The sequence below is a fragment of the Rutilus rutilus genome (assembly GCF_951802725.1).
Source record: "Rutilus rutilus genome assembly, chromosome: 8".
In the NCBI taxonomy this organism is placed as follows: Eukaryota; Metazoa; Chordata; class Actinopteri; order Cypriniformes; family Leuciscidae; genus Rutilus; species Rutilus rutilus.
In genome coordinates this window covers 45,395,540-45,418,136 of record NC_140222.1, presented here as the reverse complement: position 1 = coordinate 45,418,136, position 22,597 = coordinate 45,395,540, and the positions used below count along the sequence as shown (strand labels likewise).

At 39.0% G+C, this 22,597-nt stretch overlaps 1 protein-coding gene across 1 annotated transcript; it reads right to left on the bottom strand.

Moving 5' to 3' along the window:
• Positions 1-2,484: 2,484 nt before the first annotated feature.
• Positions 2,485-7,006, bottom strand: LOC311294602 (patched domain-containing protein 3-like). Its single transcript, XM_084415557.1, has 4 exons — positions 6,232-7,006; positions 4,809-4,936; positions 4,573-4,718; positions 2,485-4,493 (listed from the first exon to the last, which is right to left on the bottom strand). The coding sequence occupies exons 1-4, from the start codon at positions 6,934-6,936 to the stop codon at positions 2,857-2,859; spliced, it is 2,616 nt and encodes an 871-aa protein (XP_084271683.1). The 5' UTR covers positions 6,937-7,006; the 3' UTR covers positions 2,485-2,856.
• Positions 7,007-22,597: the final 15,591 nt, after the last annotated feature.

Genomic DNA, 22,597 nt, shown 5'->3' with positions numbered 1-22,597 from the left:
TTTGAAGGGTAAAACTCAACTTAAACCTTCATTCAGGTCCTTGCTAGTAAGCACCTTTTGTAGTTTCAAATAAATAAGCACACATTTGTTATTAAAAATATTTGTTTGTTATTAATAATGGTTAGTTTAGTAGCCAGTTACATTTATGCATTATAAAATGCATTACGTTGTATTGCTAGGAAAAATGCTGTTTTTTTGTTTTGTTTTTGTTTGTTTGTTTGTTTGTTTTAAAAATTGTATGGACAATTGTATGGATTTTGCACTTTGAATACACACAGATTACTTTACATAAGTTGGTGACATGCAACTCTTAATTTGTGGTTAGGTTGAAAATTGCTCATAGATTTCATTTTTAAATGGCATTTATATTTTTTTATGTTTTTTTTAATGCATATCATTTATGTTTGTCAATAATAGCAGTTTCTCGAAATTGATTCTGAATAATTCAGATTGCTTTCATTTATTTATTTCAAAATGTTTTGTGTCATGTTGTACATTGTTGATAGTTTTCATACTTAAGCTGTGAAAGGAACATTTTTAAGGGCTCAACACAACAGCTTTTATGATGCAGAAGCCACTTTAGTTTGTGATTCTGAATATATTATTCAGCTTGTTTTATTTATTTCAGAAATCCTTGTGATATATTCAGTTTGTTCTGGTCTGACTTAAATAAAATAGTGTTTAAAAATTAATTTCTGTTTAAGTCAGTTTTGTGTTTGTATAGACCATAACGCATAAAAGGGCATTAATGGGAACATTAAAGAACGTTCTTTAAAAAAGTAACTAAAAAGTAACTTTTAACAGTAATGCATTACTTTTTGGTGTAAGTAATCAACAAGGTAATTGAGTTACTTTTTGAATGAGGTAACTAGTAACTGTAACTAGTTACTATAGTAACTAGCACAACACTGCCCATGACCCCTTCTGTCTATCAAACACTACTACTAGCCAAAGGTTTTAGAACATTGTGCAGTTCTAACTTCCTGTTTTTTTTTATTCTTTAGATGTCTTACAACAACAAGTGAAAACTGTGAAAAAGCAGGCCTCAGAGCTGTGACGGTGCAAAAATGGCTCCTTTATGCCCCTAAACGGCAAAATATCAAAGTATATATTTATTCCTGAACAGCGAAGTATATACATTTTTCAGTTTGTAGTACTATGTTGTTTCTGTCATTGATGTTGCGTTTTCCATTTGCATTTACTTCCATCTTACTGATGCTGGTTGCATTTGTTATATGTTGTCCAGGCTCTTCTCCTGGCGGTTAGATTCTGCTTTATTAATTCAGAATGAACAATTCCATCAAGTCACTTTGTCTTCCAGTTCAACATAACCTGTACATAAGTTGTATTTTAAGTTTTTATGAATGTGATATTATTTCCAGTTCATGGTGTGGGAGCATAAATAAATACATTTACATGTAAATTGAAGGATGTTGTGTTTACTTTGTTTGAGTTAGTGACTTTTTGGTTGAAACCATGTTAATTTCTGCCCTTCATGGTCTCTGATTGGAAGAAGTCCACACAGATATAATTTACTGGCCTAGAATCCTGCTGTACATTAAGCAAGATTAACATTGATTCAATGTTGATTTAGTGTTGGTCTGCTATCTGGGTTATTAACTTTATTAATTACAGTAATCCTGATACTACAGCATGAGATCCAGCAGTGTTTGTGTCAAACATATCTTGAAGAGTTTGAAAAAGACGTTGAGCACAAAGAGCTTTGATCTACTGTATCATTCAGACACAGACAGACATCAACAATCAGCACATGAAACTCAATGCTGACAATCAACAAAAAGCTTCATGCCACAATGCATGCTGGATACCAGCATAGTTCAAAGCTTGCAGTGCGGCATGAATGTATTATGCAGCTAATTTGTCCTAGTAATGCATTTATTTCCTTTAATGTTTGCTGTTGTTTCTGTCGTGACTTTGTAGTAGCTTGTTTTGTGATGTTCAGAGTTTATATGTGTTCCTTGGTTTGTCTGTTGTTTTTTGCGTTAAGTTTTTAATAAACTGTATTTGCTTATAGATCCTCGAATCAATTACACTCCTTTTTCCCCAGCAAAACGATACAAGATCTTACTGACACACACACTTAAGGCCTGAGTATGTGCAGTCTTTTATGTGCAACTTTGAGAATAGTCTACGACGATTTAGCGGTTTGGCTATTGTCCTGTGACCACATTACAGACAAATGAAGTGCATTATGTCCTTATTATCTGTGTAGTGTTTCAGTTAGGATCTATTTGCTAATGTTCAATTGACCTTAAGACACAGAATAGACAGATTACTCTTTAACTTACTGTTTCAAACTAATTTTTTACATTAGTGCTGATTTCCATCAGGATCAGGAACAAGGAAATGTTGACCAGGAAATATTGCCTCTGCTATATATAATGGCATCCAGGAAAGAACATTAGCGGCAGAGAGGTTTATGCATTCATATACTGTGTCAATAAATTACTCACTCAATCGGTTCAGTGACAATTATGCTGAGATCAAGATCTTTTAATGCAAACATACAATTCCCAATGTTCAGTAATGTGGTCGAATTAATGTACGTGAATGTAACTGGATTATAAATGCAAAGTTGTCTTTGCAATGTCGTGTTTAGATGAATAGATGTGCAAATAATTAATAGAACTGCACGGAAAAGGATAAAAAGAAAAAAAGGATCAACTTGATTAAAATATAAATACACAAACACATGTAAGATGCATTGTATACATAAGAACAGAACACAGTGATTGCTATTACTTGCATGGTCAAATCAAAGTGCCATACAGAGCTAAGCTCAAACAAAAAGACAAAAGTTCATCCATCCATTTTATAAAGCACTTGTCACGGTGCCTATGGACAGTCAGGATCAGCACACCATACATTCTGAATCACGGCTGCTTGTATTTGCCGTTTGCTTGTGTTACTGGGCTCTGGAAGATTTTGTTTGGTTTTTTCATGACTGTTCCTACAAGTGCTGAGGAAGGTCAGGAACACCGGTATGAACGTGATGCCATGGACGGCCCCAAACAGAATGACTAAGAACATGATTTTGAAGAAGGTCCTGAAGAGGTAGCTTTTAGCAGCCGCGAGCACCACCACACCGGCGATAGTGGACACGGCACCCTGAATGATGGGATAGCCCAGTTTATTGATGGCATCCGTGGCTCTTTCATTCGCTGAGGACTTTTCACTTGACACAAAAGCATAGGATATGTGAGCAGAGAAGTCGACAGAAAACCCAATACAGATAACAAGATTAATCATAGACACAGAGTCTAAACTAACATCCCATAATGCCATGAAACCGGTCACTCCCACAATGACAGATGCGATGGCAAATGTCACCCAGAGAGAGCAAAGAGGGTTTGGGATCAACAGGAGTGAAATGACTAGCATTACACATGTAGCAACTACTATATTCTGGATTGTATTAGTGACGATGACGGCATATTGGTCGAAATAGATGAATGCGGGGTGATACACTATCAGATCAACGGGTGTCTGCCACTTCCCACATGTTTCTGCGGTTTCTCTAAATGCATTCAGCATGTTCTTCTCATCGATCGCTGTGCGGATGTTTACAGTCTGAATGAACATGCGTGACGCATGGATTTGATTGTTAGTGAAATTAACATCTTGACTAAAACCAAACTGATCAAGAAATGAAGCTAAATTACTTTTGAATTGGGTTTCATTGTCTGAACTGAAACCAGACTTCTGTCCAAACTTAATGTATGCACTCAGCCAAGAAATAGGCGAAATGCCTGAATTTGCAACTGGCAGATTTTGGAAATTTTCCAAACACAAGTCAAGACTTTTGCGAGCAGTTGAGTTCCAGTACTGAAAGTGTTCATCCTTTATAACTAACATGACATTGGGACCAAAGGCAGAGAAGAATTCATCTTCTTTGTCATAGTAACTACCAACATATGAGCCGTCTGCTGCTAAATTTTTTAAATCTAGACCTTCCTGCAATTGGAAGCATCCATAGATACTGACTGCCAAATACCCGGCATAGATCAGACACACGAGCGCCTTAACCCACACTCTTGTTAAGAAAGGGCCGTAATAGTTTTTGAAGAATGAATCCATTGGCATTTCAAATTCCTTACGTGTGTTTTCATCATACGCCCCACCAACACAACAGCCTCCACCATTACCAGTGGCTTCTGGGACTTTCATGCAGGTCAGCCAGTGTCTATTGCCTTTCTCTCTCTGTCCGTTCAGCGCGAGACACGCGCCAAAGAAGGTGATGTTGAAGATGTAGCAGAACAGGAGAGCTGTGCTGGTGTACATGCAGAAGGACTGAACTGAGCGGAAGGGCGTCATGAGGCCGATGTAGAAAGCCAGCACATCTGTCAGCGTGGTGATAGTGATGGACACGCCGGCCTCTTTGTACGTCTCTGCTAAACGAAGCTCAACGGGTTTATGAACTTCAGTCTTCTGCCAGCAGGAGATCATAATGAACATGTCATCAACGCCAACACCTGGAGGAAAGCAGAGACGGTGAGCCTGTGATCCTCAGCTGTGAGACACTTACTAGGTGATGAAATAAATGACATTTACCCAGAATCAGAAAGGGGGCTGTGGCCACGGTCATGGCAAACGGCATCCCACAGTACAGCAGCAGACCAAAGCTGGCCAACACGGCCATCCCAGCGGAGACGACTCCGAACGTAGCCACCCACACCTTCGTCCTGACACAGTCTAACCTGAGGAAGAGGACATGCTATAGAGATCAATCACATTGCCAGTGACAGAAACATATGCTTATGTGATTATTTTATAATTATTTGTGATACCTCAAACAAGACACAATTGAAATGGAAATGGCCAGGAAATACGTAACAGAGAAGAGGGGGATGACAGAGTCTGAATTGGTCTCAAGCTCATTCTGTCTTGATTTTGATGTAAAGTAAGACACATGGACCTGTAGAAATTCAACACAAAACACAGTTCAGTATAGTTACTGTACACATGAATGTGTTGCATTGTGTTGAAGCACAGTGAAGAATAAGTTAAGGCAAATTATGACAAGACATGAATAGCCTGAAAAAAAATCAAGCAAATTTATATCAATGTTGTTCATTTTATCAAAATATTGTTGTTCAAATTAATTTTGGTGCTTGAGTTATTGGAGACTAATGAGTTATAGTTATTATTTGATTAAAGGGTTAGTTCACCCAAAAATGAAAATTCTGTCAGTAATTACTCGCCCTCATGTTGTTCCAACCCCGTAAGACCTTCGCTCATCTTCAGAACACACATTAAGATATTTTTGATGAAATCTGAGAGCTGTCTCACTCCTCCATAGGCTTCTATGTAATCGATATCTGCCATCCCAGAAAGTTAGTAAAGACATTGTTAAAATAGTCCAAGTGACTACAGTGGCTCAACCTTAAGTTTATCAAGCGACGAGAATACTTTTTGTGCGACTTTATTCAACTATTAATTTTCATATTTTAACAATATCTTTACTAACTTTTCTGGGATGGCAGATATCGATTACAGAGAAGCCTATGGAGGAGAGAGACAGCTCTCAGATTTCATCAAAAATATCATAATTTGTGTTCTGAAGATGAGCGAAAGTCTTACGGGGTCGGAACAACATGAGAGTGAGTAAAGACTAGGGGTGTCGAAATTAATCGTTTCTGCGATGCAGCCAAAAACAAATCATCCACCCACCCCAAAAGTTTTCTCTGATTTAAGTATCCGCATTCGATGGTCAAATTACAGTTATTCTGTGTTACGCGTGATTATAAATGGATGATCGTCACCTTCAATAGCGGATTCGGTGACGGTTGAGGCGCGCATCTTTAATGGTAACATAATACACTGATTAATGAGCGCTGCTTTTAAATGAACATTTCTTTAAAACTAAATTTATTTGACAGATTTTCCTTTTCTTAATGGCATAAACAAGCTTTACTCTCTTGAAACTTAAACTGGAATGTCACTGTTTCTGCCATTGCGACTTCCTGAACAGGCGAGCACACAGTCAAATTTTAAATTGAGGATGCGGTGAATTAAACTGAATCGATGACATGATAATCGTAATCGAACCGAACAGTGAGACCAGTGTAGGTTCACACCCCTAGTAATTACTGACAGAGTTCTAACTAACTCTTTAATGTCATTTGAGGTACTTTTACATAAACAGTGGTCATCAGGTATCTGTATACATGTAGATATAACTCATAACTCACAATCATTTCCATGACTTACCGTTTCCTGTTCTGTAGAGTTTGAGAGGAGTTTTAGAAAGGCATCAAGCCAGTTTTTCATCATCTTTTCTTCTTTCTTCTTCTCGTCTAAGAAATAAAAAAGCCTGACCGCTTTGGCACTGGTGAGCTCTGAGCTATTCGGCTTTAGCTCTACACCGCCGATGGTTGTTCCCAAAAATGTTCTATTATTATTCATCGGATATTTTATGTTTGAAGAAACTATTTCAGTAGCATTGTAATTTATAATGTCTAAAATTGCATTTGACATGCACCTTCCCTTTGTTTTGGCACAGAGGTTTTCAAAAGTCTTGTTTCCTGACGTTATACTTTTCACTTGTCTGTCTAGCTCTATAATGTCGTTAAAAGCTGCTTTAGTCAATATATTTTCTCCTCGCAAGCCTGTGATGATCAAAGAGGCATAAGTGCCATCAGACGCAAGCCGTAGCTGAGAAAACTCTTCAGATTGTGGGAAATGTTCCACCACAATCGCCCTCTCCAACTTGGCAGGTCCATTGACAGGCGTAAACTGGTCTTCAATATCATTTGCCTCTCTGTCGTGAAGAAAGATGAAACCAGGTCCAAGTGCAGCAGCCATACATAAAGCTAATAAAATAAACACACATGGATGTCTACCAACAACACAACCGAGTTTTTCAAAGGCCAGAGACAGAGGCCTTTCGATGCAGTCTGTTTTACACTTCGCCATCCTCAATACACGTCAACAGCCTACAGAGAATCTCTTGCTCTTCTGCAAAGCCCCAGAAACATCCTCCTACAATGACTCAATGTTGTCTTAACATACTTATAGGCTGAGCTTGAACACTGTTGCTCTTTAACAAATTATGGTTACTCATTAGCAAACTTCCTTGTTGGCACCTGCCCCTCCTTACCACAGAAACTGCATCAATATATAGGGGGCGTAACGAGGATGTGGATACACATGTAAATTCTAGTCTTTAAAGAAATAATTGACTACAACACCCTGGGAATTCCCCCATCCAGGGAAATATCTGATCAAACTCAAAAGCTGTATTAACTAACCCAGATTCACTTCTACAACAAGGGCAAAAGATGTGGGTCCAGTATAAAAATAGAAACACACTACATTACTACATTAAGCCAAGGCTGCAAAAATATCTTACCTGCAGAAATGAAACCAAAAATCATTGAAATCATGGAAGTTGCCTTTCAAACAACTTTTCGCCACGTATAGTTGTATTGTGTGGAAAAATCCAATGCTCAAATTGAAGGGGACACCAATATCTGCTCTTGTGAACACGCCTGCGGAGCATGCGCAGATGGGAGTTTTACTTAAAATTGTTCTAAGGGCAGAAAAGAAAATGATTGGCTTACAGATTCAACCAATGAAATTAAAGTAGAGGCAGGGTCAAGACTTTAAAGGTGCTCTAAGTGATGTTGGGTGATGTCACTTCTTGTTGACGTTTAAAGTATTGTCAAACAAAACGGAGGCTAGCTCGACCCTCCCACCTCCTCATCCGCGCACTAACCCCCCAAACCCCACCACAAATCCTTCTTGTTGGTTATTGGCTGGAACAGTTTGTTATGTTTCGTGGTGCGGGTTAGCCCAGTCTGTTTTTCTTGCCGTTTGTGGAGCCTGGGCCGTCTACAGAGGCCACGTTTTTTTACAGTGTGTTCAGGGGACAGGCAGCTAGCGGATGGTGAGGAGATGTTTGCTCCTCAGATGTTTTTGTATGTGACAAAAAATTTTGGCCCAAAAAAATGAAAGCAGTGATACATTTACAGGGTTCTCAAGTCTCATGCAATTATCAGGAAATTTTAATCTGAAAGTGAACTAATCCTTTAACGATTGGTGAGTCACGATGGGACATTCTGCCATTCTCAACTGTCCCAGATCTTTAGTTTGCGTGCTTGTGATTTATCATGGGTTCATTGCATTAACGGCTAGCAAAGCAACGTAGTAAAAATAGTAAAAATCTAATAGTATTTTTATTTTTCAAATAATAGCTAATTACAGATTAATTCAGACTATTCGTGCACATCCCTAGACAAAAGCCATGCAATTGTACAATGAATAGAGCAAGGACTGAATTAAACATATGGCTCGTTTCCACTGAGCGGTACGGAACGGTACGGTACGGTTCGGGTCGGTAAACCATGAATCGGCTAGCGTTTCCACTGCCAACTGTACCCTTACTTGATAGGCGTGGTGTAGCCTATGCCGGAAAGAAGCGATCAACGTCATTTTCGCGTGAAGAAGAAAGCGACATAAACAAAAATGGATGACTTACAGTAGATCTGGTTCTTGCTTCTCGGTGTGTTTGTCACAAGAAGCCAAGCGCCGCCGCCGACGTTAGGCGTTTCTCAATAGCAAGTACGCAAAGTTCGGACTTGCCAAGTCCAGCTCAGGAGAATGACTCCCGAGGACGCGAGTCCGGTAATTCTGCTGATGGAACAGCGTGTTCTTCAAAGCGTCAGTCAGCTCGCTCTGCTAACGTTACTCCGGTTATCTCTGTATGTACATTTTAGGCAACAATAAAACAAAATATGTTATAAAATACCACACTGCCTCTTTACGTTTTCATTTAAAGAAATCTTAAACATTATAGCCACACAAATGTGGTTCAGGCAACGCGTATTGATTATATTCACTGCATGTAGCGTTAGCCTATTTATAACAAAATATATATAACACAACCCTGCCTCTTTTCGTTTAAATTTTAAAGATATTAAACTTATTAATATGGTTCGGCAATATTTGCATCTGTACTCTGATCATTCCCGAGGAAAGGCTGTTCCAGGGGGGGTACATGAGCGCCCGGTGATTGCACGGATCTCAAATTTTCATAAATCTTTATAAATAAACCACAGACTTGAGCTTTAAACAACTACATTCTAGCCTGAAAAACTCTTAAAATTACATTTTGTGACACAGTAACAGTAGTATTATATTAAACTGTATATTAAAAAAAATGGCACTTCTTATGTTGTCATTCCCCTTGTAGCACGTGCAAGTGACGATACTCTGTCAACCAATCAACGTCCTGCAGTGAGTCTAGCTCCACCCTTTAGTACCGTACCACTGTGCTATGTATCACAACGGAAGGGTACCCAAAAAGTGGTACGGTACGGTTCGACATTTTGGTACCATTCACAACTTTTGATAGTGGAAACGCAAATAAATGCGTACCGTACCGTACCGCTCAGTGGAAACGAGCCAATATTCTGTCATTGTATTAGGCCAGCAGTGAGTACACAAATAAAACAGTAAAAAATTAAAATATTTTTAAAAAGTTCACCTTACTTTATTTTATCTTATCATGAATGTCCTTCATATAGCGTAACTGTGAAAAAATAAATAAAAACAGTAACAGATATCAGAAGCAGCAATATAGGCAAAGCCCATGCAATTGTACTCAAAGACCAGCATGGTCTGCATTAAATTTGTTGTGTGATTGCATTAGGCTTGCAGTGAGTAAACAAGTTAAACAGCAAGATTTTAAAGATTTATATGTTTACTATACCTTATTGTAACATGAATGTCCTTGGAGTAATGAGCAGCTTTCCATCAACAAGGTATGCGACGAGGGGGATGTAGTCATTCAGCTGTTCAGGTTGGACAGCCACAGTTACTGCAGGGTCTTTTTTGGTGAGCTGGTAACACCTTAGATGTTCCAAGAAGCCAGCTGTGAACAGTTCAATAATGAAAAGTATGCGACCATCCACTATACAGATCTCGAGTACTTTCCCAAAGTCTGGTAGTCCACTTGTGTGCCCAACTGAGATCACCATTCCTTTGGAATATTTTGTCCCATTTAAATACACGGTGGATGTGAATGAAACAGTGTCCAGACCTTTAAACTTGTTCCATATTGCCACCCTGATAGCAGCATCCAAGATGTCCACAGATACAACAGATACATGACCAGTTTCAATGCTTGGTTTAAAAACACTTGGCATCTCCAGATAGTATGCCAACATTAGTTGATGTCTTGTGGCCAACGTGTGCAGAACATTTTTGAAGTTGCCAGCATCACGGACCACCTTTTTAAAGAAAGATTTTTTTGCCTCAAATCTTAGTGTCCAAAATTCAATTAGGGGACCAAATTTTTGGATTAACATAGGATAATGTTCCAAATAATGATGTTTAGGACGCAATTTAGTACATGGAAAAACTTCTAAAAGCAACTGTCGATGGTCAGAGATTTTGGCTTGCAGGTAGCACAGGGTTTCTGTTGTGAATGAGGAGCTGGATAACAACTCAACAATGTCTTTTAATTCGAGAATTATATTCCACGTTTTTTCCTCCTCTGGAATACAGTGGCCAACCAACAGTGGAAGAAATCTCAGAAGTGCCCAGTTCTCGTGTCCATTGTTTTGTTTTTTTGAAAGTTTTTTTGTATTGTCTGGGGTCTGTTAGTTTTGTCATAGAATTGAAAGGGGAATGTTTTTATTCTCTCATTAAGGTCATTCAATGTAAAATACTTCTTAGTGTGGTGAAACGCAAATTATTGCTGTGGTCCTTTTTGACCACGCCCCTCCCTCGGGTAATATTTGCGAGGGAGCGTGTATATAAGGCTAGCGGTACGGTAAAACGGGTATTGCGTCATACCTGGTGATCTCACTTCCGGCGTCTCGTTGCGCTGCACGAGGGGTATGTATGGGTGTTTTCTCCGTGGTTTTCCGTGTGGTAGATGTTAAAAGTCCTTTTTACATGTTTGTTGTTTGCTACCAGTAATTTCGGTTGGGCTGGCGTTCGGTTGAGTGCCTGTTGCACCCATAGATGATCAACAACCGTTGCTTTGCCGTGGCGCTCCGCTGTATGTGCGAACTGCATGTGATGCCTTTGTGGGCAATTCCGCCGTCTGCATGTGATCAAATAGAGTGGTGGCTGCCGGATAGATGATGTGTTTTGCACGATTTGGTATGTATAACCTTCTATTTCCCTTTGGCTTTTATAAAGGTAAATGGGGTTTTAATTATTTTGTGTTTTAGGAGTTGAAACCATGTTGTGAGTGGGCCTGTTTGGCTTCCAGTTTGCATCCTGCAACCACTTGATTTCAGCATGGCTTGCACCTTCAACACTGCTGTTTTGCTTTAAGTCTGTTTGGTTTAATGATTTGGGTTGTATTCATTAATTTTAATTATTTTGTCTCCTATTCTCGTGTGTTTCCATTTTTCCTTTCAATTACTTCTATCTTTAGTATTTGTTTTGCTTTTGTTTAATGTTTTGCATCCGTTAAGTTTGCATTGCATACAGTAACGTTTGTTTTCCCTTTATTGTGTTTTCTTTTATTCATTTGTTTTGTATTTATGTGTTTTGTTTTGGCTTCATTTATTTTGCTTTATGTTTGATTTTTCTGTTTTGGTTTTGTTTTCCTTGATTTGTTGCAAATAGTAGGGCTTGTTTGCAATTGATCAGTGTTGCTCTTATTGATTTTGTTTTACCAAATTGATGTTTGGTTTGTTGTAATTGATTACTTTTTTTGATTATTGTTGTTTTTGTATCTTGTTGTTTGTTGACATTTCTTTTTGTTGTAACCTTTTCTTCTTTTCTTGTACTGGAGCTGGGGCCTGGAGCGGGCAGGCTGACCCTTCCCGTGTGGTTGTCTCACTGTTCATCAGAGTGGCGTGGAGTTGCCGTGAATCCTTTGGAGGGTGTGAGTGGTTTGGGGCACGTGTGTGGTTATTATCATTATTACTACTACGGGCATCTTTGAAGCCCGGTGTCAAGCCTGCCGCCCTAGTGGTAAGCCCCAGCTCTTTTGTTGTGTGTGTTTTTGTTTCTCTTTTCTTGTCGTTTTGCAGCAGTTGGTGTTGCTTGCTGAGTGAAATCTTCTTGCTGTTACGTGTGATTCATTGAACGAGCCAAATTCTAATTATTGTTGTTTAATAAAGATGTACAAGTTTTATACAAGGTACCCATGCCTCTTGGTCATTTTCTGAGAACTTGAACCTGTGCCCCTTGGGCTTTTCCCAGAGTAAGTTCTGGGTGGCGTAGTCGTTACCTTTTTGGAATTAGTAATAATCTAGAAATTTAAGAGCTGCTGTGACGTTGCCAAGTGCCACATTAGCAATCAAATCTGAGAGGCATATGCAGAGCTCCACGGGTACAATTCCTTCAAATGCATCGTGTAGAAAATCCGGTGGGAATCCTTTTGCAGCATGAAAGTGAGCCAGTCTGTTTAAAGGACAGTCTCTCTTTATACCATCAACACAAGACAGATCACTTTGCTTAAGTACATTAATGGCTTCTTCAAACAATCTTGGTGTTCTCAAGGTAAAAACCCCACTTCTGACATTATACTGCTGAAGATCTACACGACTTGCCGTACAAAATCTGCAAAACTTATCAACATTGAAAGACTCTTGAAATCCAGAAAGTGAGTGTGCACCCAAATTGTCTGCAGATACATACAAAACTGTCCCTTTGAGATTAGAGCCAAGACTCTGAACAAACACACCTTCTCTCTCAAGGAGCTCAAGATCCCTAATCAGAGGCTCTAGAACCTTGCTGTAACCATATTCTTTTATGTGTACAGTTTTGCACAACACAGCTAGATAAATTGATGATAATGTTGAGCGAAGTCGTATGGGTAAATTGGCAATCACCCAATATACCCCACAAACAAGTACCTAACGGATTACAAATTTCGAAATCATCAATATATAGTCCAAGAGCTATACCATTTTCCTCAGAGACAATCTTGTTTTCTTTAAAATATTCTCCATCTCGAATTGAACCGTAATTACCTTCATGTTGACTGGATCTCTCTAGTGTCTGAAGAACCTCTTTTCGTTCCAAAAGTTTTCTGAGCAAATCTAAAATAGGAACATAAACAAAAGTATGATTTTTCTTGTGCATTTAACACATACTCAACTGGTTCAATAACAGAATTTTTTTTTTTATAAAATGACTGTCTTTTGCGCTCCGTGCCAAGAGCCCCCTCCCTTGAGAGCAATCTGAGTGGGTTCAAAGTTTGTAATTCTTCAGTCAATGAAGTTACAACAGAGGCATCAACACTGCAATTATTTTCTTTGAAAATATTATCAATGACAGTCTTTATGTTTTGATGAGAAAATTCTCTAATGTCAAATAACTCATCAACTATTTCCTGTACTGCTGAATTTGATACATGTAAAAGTGTTTGCATGCGGAGAAATAGAGATCCCAACTGATTTTGGATGGCCTTGCCATTTTCAAGTCCAGATCCAGCTGCCTCAAATACAGAATCAGTTTCAAGTATATCTTCAGTGTCTGAAACAAAATAGTCTTCAACAACAGGCACAGAAACGGCAAGCTCTGCCACAAGCTCTGGTCTGAAATTTTCTAAGGTGGAAGGCTTATGATAGCGACTTCTATGAGAAGTAAAAGTAGATAGCACACTAGACTTGAAAAAACAACCTGCAAATGGACAATTAACAAGTTCTCTGTTTCTCAAATGAATCTTCAGATGGATGAAATATTTGTAAATGTCACAAGACTCTGAGAATGTACATAAATCACAGGATAATTTGGTTAAAATCCTGTATCCTTTTTTATGTTCTTTTAAATGATTTTTAAGTTCGGCTTGGGTTTGAAAAGTTTTTAAACAGTCTTTATGAATACAGGTGAGGCCTGAACTCCTCCGATGATGCCCATGACACTCTTTGTAGTGCTGTAGTGTTCTTCCCTGACGATAAGTAGAGAATGCACAAAACTTACATCTCCACTTCATTAAGGGAACATTCTTGAAATCTGTCAAGAGGAAGAAAAAAAAAAGAGAATTTTTTTTATTGCACGGTCTCAATGAAGGTCAGTGAAATGCTTAAAATCTAATATACCCAGTTTTATTATATAGATGGAAGGTGATATTTTAAGCACCTTTGCACTGCATTACTATTCTCTACAAAGATACAAATAAATCCAGTAACATTTTAAAAATCAAGCGAGAGAGAGCAAGACAGTTTGAAGACGGTGAGAGGGCGCGGGCGCGGCCGGGACAAAGGAGCGCAGTGAAAGGGAGTGAGAGTAATTGACAGCTAATATTAACCAATCTAAAACCTGCTTTAAAGTTAAGAACGTAAGGATGAAGTTTGATTGGTTATGTAACGTTGTCCGGCCACCGCGTATCATAAGGTACACACTGTGGAGTAATTTGCGAACGTTTTGTAGAGAAATGAAAACAGGTCGCGCCACAATCATTATTTGCACTCGCACAAATGCTCCCAAATATATTTTTAGGTCACACAGATTAAATTTCGGGAGCTTAAGCGAACAAAATGATCGCAATTTCGAGCCTTGTATTAGGAATATATCATATTGGCAGAGTTTTAACATGCTGACTGTCGTAACCGAACGCAACGCGCCGTTTGAATGCTGTATAGAGAATGATTGACAGCCGCAGCGGAGGGAAGACGAGTTTCCGTGAACTTGAATTAAACAATGTCAATATTCTTCTGTAATGTTAACTTACCTCACATTAACCTATGGAATGTCTTTAGATTACTTTTAAGCACTAAATCATTATATCAGATCGTGACAGGCCTAATCTTTTGACTGAGTTTTGTCGACAGCCGTAACATTACGCAGCACGAAATGTGACAAAATGCGGCCACCTCATAATTTTCTAGGCCGGAAAAACCCTGCAGTATTTTCGGATTGTTTAAAGGTGAACTAAGTAACTTTTTTACCTTAACTGAACAGCTTCGGAGTCATTGGAATGGTTATATTACTTATTTCGGGTTGAATGGTGGTCGTTTCGCACCCCCCTGGTGCCCGTGAGCGGAAAATTCGCACTTGCAACTTTGAGGTGACGGGCCGCCGGCCGCCGCGGCAGGAAGTATCGCGTGATATCAGGTCTCGCGATGTAAACAATTGCTTTACGGCCAAAAGAAATCTGCTAAAATGCTGTCATTATTGCGCTCCCTCACGCTGTCCGAACCCGAATGAAGAAGACGTTTTAAAGAATGTCCCATCTGCTTTGATGTCGTTGATCTACTAGCCTCTGGTGTCTGAGAATCACCAACGAGTTTTTACAACAGTGTTGTCAAATATCTATTCCGAAGCTGTGGGGGGAGCTCTAGAGAGAAACCTGCGAGCAAAAAGCGAGAATACAGCGAAGAAATCCCGAAGCTACTGAGTGCTGCTTTAATTCATATTAAGTCCTACACTAGACATAGGCCTAACCCCTCAAACACGATCATCACCATGTGATTTCCACATAGATTGCCCAGAAATGAGCTATGTAATGTTGGCTTAAGTTAACTATGGCAACAGACATTTGTTCAAAGGCAAACAATGCTTTTCTGCTCCAGTAATGTTATATGCGTAGCTGCTACTACACACCCACCAACTAACAAAAAAATACGGTATAAGTTGTGAACCAAAGTTATATATTAAATAATTTTACCATTTGGTGTTCTGGTAAAAGGTGAACTGGTGAGGGAAAACACCATGGTGTCGTTAAATTCGCAGAGCACGGTCAATGTGCTGCTTACACGAATTAAAACGTAATGTCCTTCATTTATAATTACAAATTAAAAAGAAAAACTCACCTTCCACGGATATTTTGTGTTTTTCAGCACGAATTCGCGTAATGGCTCCTGCTGGCAGCTGCGTCAACTCAAAATGGCGACAACTTCTCTCTGTGTTTCGCGGTATTTGCTCCGTATCACCCCTCCCCCAACGTAACTTACAGCCACGAGTTAAATGAACATTTACAAGCCAGACAAAAATCACACAAGTAGTCAACATAATGTATAACTAAGTTTAATTTTCGAAAACTTATACTCTTGAGTTCAATTTCCACAACTTATCATTGCAATTGGAGTTAAAGACAAGAAGTAAGTTCATATAACTTAATGGGGCTCTCATGTTTTACAGTGTGGACTACCACAGCTTCCCATCGGCTAAACAGACTGTGACGAGATTGCGTAAGTCCACGGGGAATATATATACTGACTGCGGCTTCTCGCCACGCTTCGCCTTATATTTTTGTTTTGTGTCTTTTTCTTCTCGCGGAGGACATTGTAGTTCCATACGGACAATTTGTGTCGCTTGAATGAACATTCGGTCTGCTGGCCAGGACATTGGGACATTGGGACATTGGGGTTCTGAGGGTTAAATGTGTGTGGATAATTTGAGAATGTTTGTTTGCTGTGTCGGAATGCGGCCGCCGTGCCTCCAGCTGTGAAATAAGCGCATGTTGCTGCCCGTCTGGGTATTATAATGTGATATATCTCTCATTACACTGGGTTGAACTTGTTTCATTGTTTTTTCGTTAATATATAATTAATTCAAGTCTACATATATGTAGATCTTATTCTATATATTTTTCTTTAGTGTTTATTTAACGAAAGTAAGCTGTTACTGGCTTTATTTATATCAGTAGGTATCAGATCCGCCCGTTTCCTTATGTTTTGCGTGCAGTACTTTTCTCTTGCTTTGATAGTGTAAGGGAAATTGTTACATGTTGTCACAGTTTAATTGTCATTTTTTATTTATCTAAATATTACATTCTTTTTGTTTACTGCATTTATTTAAATTTGACTGAAGCAAGAGTATTATGTCTTATTTTATTTCTATCTTGTTTGGTAACCTAATGTTCAGGATTTGTAGATCTTTAAAATAATAAAGCTTTTCAGAATCGTGAGAGAATCGTGATCTTTATTCCAAGCAAAAAATTCATGATTCTCATTTTAGCCAGAATCGTGCAGCTCTAGTACCAGCAACACTTGTGAATTGAGAGATTAAAATGGTAAGAATAATATCTTTTCAGCTCCAATTTCTGACCCTCCAATCAAAAGTGTTGCCGGTACTGTTCCAATAATTATTTAGCTTTCTTTCCACTCACCTTGTTGATCTTGTGAACTCGCACCAGAACAACTACACAATACTTTCCATACAAGCACACACATTTGTTTGTGCACTTGTTTAAAATATCTGTAGTAATTTAATAATTTTATTGGAAAAATATGGTCAATACCTTTTATTATAATTTTTCCAATTAGAAGCGACTAGATGTTTTGGTGAATAATTACGTACTCGGTTACTGATGTAACCTCGGTTCCCTGAGAGTAGGGAACGAGTATTGCGTAGCTATACGCAGTGGAAAAAACTCCTTTTCTCGAGAATATTGAAGCCTTTAATTTAAAACGCAGTGCAGCTGCACAGCCGGCACAATGCAGTGCTGTCTAGCATGCTGATTGGCTGGGCTGCGGCAACTTCACAAACCTATGGCAAAGCGGTGAGGAAGCACGATCCTATCAGGGCGCTTCCCGTGTCCAAAATGGGCGTGGCTGCTGACTATATAAGCTGCCCATTTCACCATAGGAATCAGGTTAAATCGACTGAAGCGACAAACCTGAAGTGCAGCTCAATAGCATGGCTGGCTATGCAGTACTCGTTCCCTACTCTCAGGGAACCAAGGTTACGTCAGTAACCTAGTACGCTCCCTTTCGAGAACGTTCACTTTGTATTGCTTAGCTATACGCAGTGGGAACCCAATTTAAAACCCTGTGCTATTGGCTGATGACTTTGCCCTGAACTATCGCGTGAGGCTGTGTAGCCTGAGGCACATAGTAGAACTAAAGTCAGAGTCCAATGGGGACCAGAGAGAGTCGGAGCCCGCGAAGGGATATCTAGAGATTTGGACCCTTCAGGGGCCAAGACCTCTTAGATAGAAAGCACTCGTGCCTGCAGTGCTGGCACTTCCAGGTTATAAAATCTCACAAATGTGGACAGCAAAGACCAGTTGGCCACCGCACAAATGTCTTCAATTGGTACCTCACTGGAACAAACCCATGAAGAGGCAATGCCCCTTGTGGAATGAGCCCTGACACATATGGGACATTGCAGGCCTATTGAGGCGTAGGTTAAAGAGATAGCGTCCACTATCCATCTTGATAATCTCTGTTTCGTGACCAGAAACCCCTTGGTCCGGCTGCCGAAGCATACAAAGAGCTGTTCTGACTGTCTGAATGAGGCAGAGCGCTCCAGATAACATCTGAGAGCCCTAACAGGGCAGCTCTTGCAGGAAGGAAAGTACTGATGGTATATCACATGAATAAGGGTCAAGGTCCCGAGCTGCACACCAGCCGGTGAACGCTGACGATTTAAGAGCATATAGGCGTCTGGTTGACGGCAGTCTAGCCTCTGTGATAGTGTTTAGGACCATACATGAAGGGCACACAAGTCGGGACGAGGGTGCCAAATTGTTCTGTTCGCCTATGTGATGAGATCCTTCCTCAGCGGCACAGGCCATGGAGCTGTCTCTATCAGCTGCACCAACTCGGGAAACCATGTCTGGGTTTTCCAGAGAGGGGCTATCAGTAGGATCGCACACTTGAGTTCCCTGATCCGTTCGATGACCTGAGGGAGCATCGTGACTGGGGGGAATACGTAAAAGGGGAGGCAAATTGTATAATATCCAAGGTAAACATTTCTAGTAATTGTGCAGTTAATTCTCATACTGTATTTTCAGAGAGTTTTGGAATATATATCCTCTCCTCAAATTTGTCACTAATAAAACACAATAAAAATAATTTAAAGAGAAGGCTTATATTGACCTTGTAAGATTTTGTTTTCATCTACCTTGTAAATATAGTTTTTGCTATTTTATTAAAAAGGTTACAATTACAGCAACAATTAAAAATTTAACAATATTTCCAGTGTAATCTTTCTTTGTAAAAACTATAGTATACATTTTATCATATATTTCAAAGTTAAGGATTCATTAGTTTGAATATAGCCTACATTGGAACAAACTCTATAATAACATCTTAGTTGATGACTTTATTTTTGACAAAACATACTATATATATTTAACATATGAGCAGAAATTGGCAAACATAAGCTTATTTGATGTGGCAGTACTCTATTTTACAGTAAAAACTTTATAATCTATCCAAAACTAGTCTTTCATATTTCGTTTGAAACATAGGCCTATCATTTTTATGATATATTAGGGCATATAAATGTTCATTTGCAGTTTAATACGTTGCTTATACAAAGACATTTTATTTCAACATATTTCAGTCGATTTTTACTCATCTCAGTATAGCAATATAGTTTGGTAAAAGCTGTTCATTCATTCACACAGAAATGCTTTTCATATTTAAAGCAACATGACATCATGACTTTGCGTAAACATACACGCCACTTTCAAGTCAAAAGTGGCGTGTTATTTATACGCATTTTGAGCTATCCGCGTGTATGTTCACGCCGAAACGAACCGTCATCTTCCGCGTGTATGTCTACGCCGTTAAATGTCCGAGCGAAACGGAGCAAAATGTACGTGAAATTAATCATGTTGGTCCCCTTTGGAAAACGTGTAGATGTCACAGTTTAACAGCCTCAGACGTGAATCTTACACGTACCATTATCCCCGGACGTTTGCTAATCCTACCATCTAATCATAACCATTTCTTAAAACTACGTAGGCTACAATTATAAAGAAAAACAACAGACAGACAAATATAATCACAATAATTTATTTAATGAGAAAATGTCAAAATCGGTACCAAAAGTTGTTCACGTGACGATGTGTCCTCTCTGGCAGTGGTTTTGTATGAGGTAACAGAGCAGAATTTAACTTATTAATTCAAATCCATGAAAATGTTAATCCGTCTTCGGTTTGGTTCGCTCTGAGGGCTGCGCGGCGGCTTCATTTCAAATGTGAATGTGCATGACGCAATCTGTGACGAAGCAGGCGAGGCGAGAGCCAATGAGCGTTTGATATTACTGCCGTAACCATAGTAACCTGTCGTAACGCTTCTTGAGGGCGCAATTTTTGAATTTGAATTCATAACAAGCGCGGGGTTTGACGTGTACGGTCAAGATGACGATTACTGGATAAAGGGCTGAGTTTGGATCTTTTTCTTGCAAATAATGGATTCTGAAGGTTTGGATTACATCAAGCTAATAAAATTGGTGTATTTTGTGAATCGATGTTGTGTTGTAAGGTTAATTATTGTGATTATACATTTTAATATTGTCCATAAAATGGGTATGTTTAGGTGTGGGAGTACAGTTAAGGGATCTTACATTTATAATCTATACATGGTATTAACCCCAGTGACGGGTAGGTTTAGGGACGGGTTTGGGGTAAGTCATATATATTTATATAGAGAGTAATGTAACGTTAAGTCAACGGCGTTGATAAACACGCTGAAAAGCGATTATGCGTGTTGATAGCACGCCAAAAATGGAAATCGAATTGGCGTGTCATACATACGCCATTTCATGAGATCAGCCTGATTTAAACAGTCTTTTTGCGAGCTGTAATAAACAACAGTGCATGTCTGTGCCGTTCATTCATTCACACACAGACACACAATTAAAATTTAAACAGTCTTTTGTGGTTTACAGACACTATTCCATATCGCGATTAGAGCAAAGCATTTAAGAATAAAGAACTTACTATTCCTCAGCTGGATCCGTTGCTCCTCGAAATGAAACTACCAGCACTTCTGAGGTAAATTTTCCAGGATTATTATTATGATAGTATTTTTCCTCACAGCGTGGCGAGACGGTGTAAACAAGTATATTAATCTGATTAAACTTGATGTGTTTTATCCAGCTGATGTGGGCGTTCACAGGTTTGCATGTATTGCCTCAGATCATTTGTGTTTGAATAGCACGCTCTCCGTGGGCGTGTTCACATTAACAGATAATTGTTGTAGTTGATGTAACAGAGTTGTAATGAGCTGCAATGAGAACGACTGACATCTCTCTCTTTTCATACAGATTACATAAACAGAGAATATTTGTTTTAGTTTTGAATTAGATAATTTAAAAGTAGACCATTAAATGATTATAAAGATATATAACTCATGCCTGGGTGAATAGTATTCGCTGAGTTTTGTTTAAGTTTAGAGACGTGCTCCAAAAAAAAAGTTCACGGTGACGGAGAGCCAGAAAACACACCCTGTTTATTTTCTTTATTTTACAAAAGCACAATGTTTTTTGTTTTTTTTGCTTGTAAGTGGACACATAAAAAAGTAGACATTTAACAGTTTATTTTTCCATATTTCTTAAGTCTGTATGACCATAAATGACGAAGTATTTTAAGTCTATTTTGCTGCTATGTGAAAAAAATCTAGCAAAACGCGCTGGCGCGTTTGCCGACCCTAGAGGGTTAATTCTGAAAAAACAGAGATTCTGATTATTGGACAAAAAACTTCCTCACGTAATAATCTAGAATACTGTCTAACACTTGATGGCTGCTCTGTCAAGTCTTCGTCGTCGGTTAGGAACCTGGGTGTGCTCTTTGATACCAAACTTTCATTGGAAAGTCATGTGTCTAGTATCTGTAGAACCGCATTTTTTTTCATCTTAAAAATATATCTAAATTACGTCATATGCTCTCAACGAAAAATGCAGAACAATTAGTCCATGCGTTCATGACCTCAAGGCTAGATTATTGTAATGCTCTACTGGGTGGTTGCCCTGCACGCTTAATAAACAAACTACAGCTAGTTCAAAACGCAGCAGCTCGAGTTCTTACCAGAACCAGGAAGTTCTATTAAATTTTTAAATATTGCTGATTACTTACAAAGCACTACATGGTTTAGCTCCGCAGTACTTGAGCGAGCTCTTAACGCATTATAGTCCTTCACGTCTATATAAGGATGGCGTCTACGCTAATATTAGTCTCCAGTTTATCCGAGGTTTACCGCACGACAGCCATTGGCACTTATCCTCAACAAACACGTCTCCATACCGGCGTGATGACTCCGACTTCCAACCAGATGGAACTGGATAATATTCTGAATGTTCAGATCCAATCTGACCTCTGACCTCTGCCACACCCAGAGGAGAACTGGCCCCCGACTGAGCCTGGGTTCTCCCAAGGGTTTTTTCTCCATTCTGTCACCTGATGGAGTTTTGGTTCCTTGCCACTGTTGCCTTGGCTTTTGGCCAAGGCAACAGTGTTGATTATTACATTTAATTATTATTGATTATTACATTTAATAATCAACAATATTTGTGATCTGCCTTATTTAAGGTGGACGATGACGCAAATTTCTTCTATAAACAAACTTTGTTGTATTATTTTCATGGTATCAATGTGAAGCTGCCTTGATACAATCTGTATTGTAAAAAGTGCTGTATAAATAAAGGTGACTTGACTTAAGTTACAATTGATATTTCAATGCAGGAGCAGCACTATAGTGCTTTCACATATGCTGCGTTTGCAGTGCATAACTGATCCGCCGCTGTACCACAAACACATACTTACTATTTTTATTTCAAATCCAGAAGTTATGCAGAAACTTTTATTTAAAAAAGTTTTGTCAGCATTGCGATTCTCTTTGTAGCCTACACATAGGCCTACACTCTTTAATTGACGTATGCACGTTTAAACACAATTTAAACAACGTAGGGCTATTATTCCATGCATTAC

Bases quoted from the DNA above. Each gene is read 5' to 3' on its own strand.
- LOC311294602 (XM_084415557.1), bottom strand. From the start codon at position 6,936: ATGGCGAAGTGTAAAACAGACTGCATCGAAAGGCCTCTGTCTCTGGCC. The intron at 4,937-6,231 runs GTAAGTCATGGA...GAATTTCTACAG, and splicing joins ACTCTACAGAACAGGAAACG to GTCCATGTGTCTTACTTTAC. The intron at 4,719-4,808 runs GTATCACAAATA...CCTCTTCCTCAG, and splicing joins TCAATTGTGTCTTGTTTGAG to GTTAGACTGTGTCAGGACGA.